The sequence below is a fragment of the Ptychodera flava genome, chromosome 1 (genome assembly GCF_041260155.1).
Source record: "Ptychodera flava strain L36383 chromosome 1, AS_Pfla_20210202, whole genome shotgun sequence".
NCBI lineage: Eukaryota > Metazoa > Hemichordata > Enteropneusta > Ptychoderidae > Ptychodera > Ptychodera flava.
Genome location: NC_091928.1, coordinates 51,624,889 through 51,627,478, shown reverse-complemented (window position 1 = coordinate 51,627,478; position 2,590 = coordinate 51,624,889). Strand labels below are relative to the sequence as shown.

Below are 2,590 nucleotides of genomic sequence, written 5' to 3'. Positions count from 1 at the left end.
TCCTTCAAGGTCAGATTGTGTAGATATGCCCATATCTGGAGCAACAGCATGCCTCACAGTTGTTTTGAGGTAGACAGCTCTACTTCCACTGTTCACTGTCTGGTCCAGTAGGCCTTTTAGGGTTCTTTGGTCATTCCTTAGGCCTTCTTGGATGACCCCGGGAGTTTAACTCCTCTGAAAATAAGGGCGCAGTTGCATGGTCTTGAACAGGCTGCTTCAATTTTGGACAACGTTCGGTTAAGTGATCGCTGCAGGTAAGAGGACCGTCAGTAATTGATGAAACAGATGGGCAAGCTACTGCAATAGTGTTTGCTGCAGTCTGTGTCGCTGCCTGACTATCCATTATGGTGTCACCTGCAGCCCGACCACTGCATTCGTTTTGAGAGATGTTGACTTGTATCTTGGAAAGGACTCTTTGTTTTCCTGGAAAGCCAGAATTCCGTCATCTTTATCGCTGAGCAACTGTTCTAGCAGTTGGATATCATTATCCGATGGTTTCTCCATGAATTGTGACTTCTGCACTCTGTCATTCAATTGCTCAATTTCTAACTTCTGGGATGTTATAATCTCTTCTCTGGTTTCTGCTTCCCTTTTAAGATTGTTAACTTCTGATGTCAGCTCAGTGATGATGTCTAGAGTGCGCGTCTCGGATGACATGGGTTGGATATGACGACTCTTTTCTTTCAATGGTGTCAACTCTTCCTGCAAATTTTTGAATTTCTTTTTATAGAAGTCCAGCTCTGCTTTTGCAGCAACCAACTCCTGTGTTGCCTCTTCAAGTTTGAAGCTTTCTTTTGCTCACTGTCAACAAGTGTCTTAAGGAAAGCATTTTCGTCTGTGAAGGCTGAAATATACTTTTCTGCTTCTTTCAATGTGTCCGTCACTTGTTGAATAGTATCTTCAAATTCTTTTGCTAGGTGTTTGTACTCTAATTCACTTGCAGTTAGTTAAGAAGTCCGAATATCATTCTGTTCTTTCAATTTGTCAATTGTTTCTGCATGTTGCTCGTCGCTTCTTTCATACTTTCAAGTCTCTGCTTATATGCTTTTACAGTGTCATCATTGTCACTTGACATTACCAGAATGGTCTTGTTAAGCTTTACCTTAAGCTCCCTATGGTTTCTATTCTGCTCCTCACTCTGTTCTAATTTCTTTTAAAGTATTTCCATTTCACTTTTATGCTTGTTGTTCATCTTGGCCAGCCTCTGTTCTGCAAGAAAGACTTCCTGACCTTCAGTTTCCTGATTTTGTATTTTACATTTTAGTTCCTTATTTTCATTGATGACATCAGAACACTGTTCCTGCTTTTCTTTAAACCTTTTCCCAAGTTTCTGAAGCTCTAATGTTACTTCCTCCTTTTTCCAAATCGAGGTGTCTTTGTCTTCTTCTGACTGGTCCTTTTTTCTTCTGCAAGGAATCAGTGATTGCAAATCGTCAATCTGAGACTCGTTAAGCTTTTTTAACTTTACTATTTCTCTTTTTAGCCCTGTATTCTGGTCTTCAGTTGTCAATCAAATCTATAGTTGGCTGATAGGTTGACCTCAATGGTGTAGAGGTGGGAACTTCCGATTGACTTAAGGACTTGGCTAACCTCCTTGCTGTTCTATCAATGAAGTGTAACATTCACGAGCCATTCCACCCAAGTACCGGCACAGATAATGTTTTCGTTTATTATCAGACCAGTCTAGGGAGTCTGCATAGTTCGTGAATTTAGAATAGAATCCACTCCACTTCATGCCCTCAGAGTAAACAGGAGTCTTAGGCCTGGATTCTTTTGTAGGGGTAGATCTGTAATCACCGGGTTCATCAGAATCTGACACAAACCTCCCTTCATGGTGGTCTTACACAGCCTCCCCCTGGATGTAGGTCGAGTCTGTGTGGCAACCTGATGGGACTGACTAGTGACAGTCTGATCTCTGACTCCCTTAGGTGTTTGTTTCAATATGTGAGATCGGTACTCTGTATATGGCGAGCCACTCAGCTACCCTCTTGGGTAAGATCACGATGGGATACGACATACACTGTGCGCCCGTTTAACAAAGTTCTGATCCATCCCCGGGGAACCTCACCTTCGAAAATATTGGCCCGACCCTGTTGGGTAATGGTTGCACGTCCGTCGGGATTGTACCCTTGAATGATAGGTTTTCTCCTCACTTCCGTTCAATTCGATGGACGTAACATTTGTTTTTCTCTTGGATGGGCCCTCCCCATGTCCATCTAAGTCTGGTCCTTGCAGTTCTGGCATATCATAGTTTTGGCGAAAGTCTTCAGGTTTTCACTGAACATGTTCATAACTCATGTCATAATCATACCAAGTAGGCTCTTTTACATTAAGACAAGTTGATTTTGAACCCCTCTACTTGATTAAAGGAGCGACCCTCGGTTTTGTCTGGAATAGTCAGATTTATAACACGCCACATGCTCATTCCGTGTTGCGATTCACTAGAATATATCACATGATGAGAAAATAGATACGCTTGTCCCCATCGGACCGACAAAAGTGACATCAGAGGGTACTTTTTGAAAAGCTATTTCTCTTTAATTGGCACTGGCATATCTCAGATATCGGCATTCATGAGCCCCTATGCATA

General features: G+C 42.2%; 1 protein-coding gene across 1 annotated transcript; it reads right to left on the bottom strand.

Moving 5' to 3' along the window:
* Positions 1-342: 342 nt before the first annotated feature.
* On the bottom strand, positions 343-2,244 carry LOC139145595 (probable DNA double-strand break repair Rad50 ATPase). Its single transcript, XM_070716845.1, has 3 exons — positions 2,069-2,244; positions 1,174-1,406; positions 343-773 (listed from the first exon to the last, which is right to left on the bottom strand). Exons 1-3 carry the CDS (start codon positions 2,242-2,244, stop codon positions 343-345), a joined length of 840 nt encoding a protein of 279 aa, XP_070572946.1.
* Between the last annotated feature and the right edge of the window lie 346 nt (positions 2,245-2,590).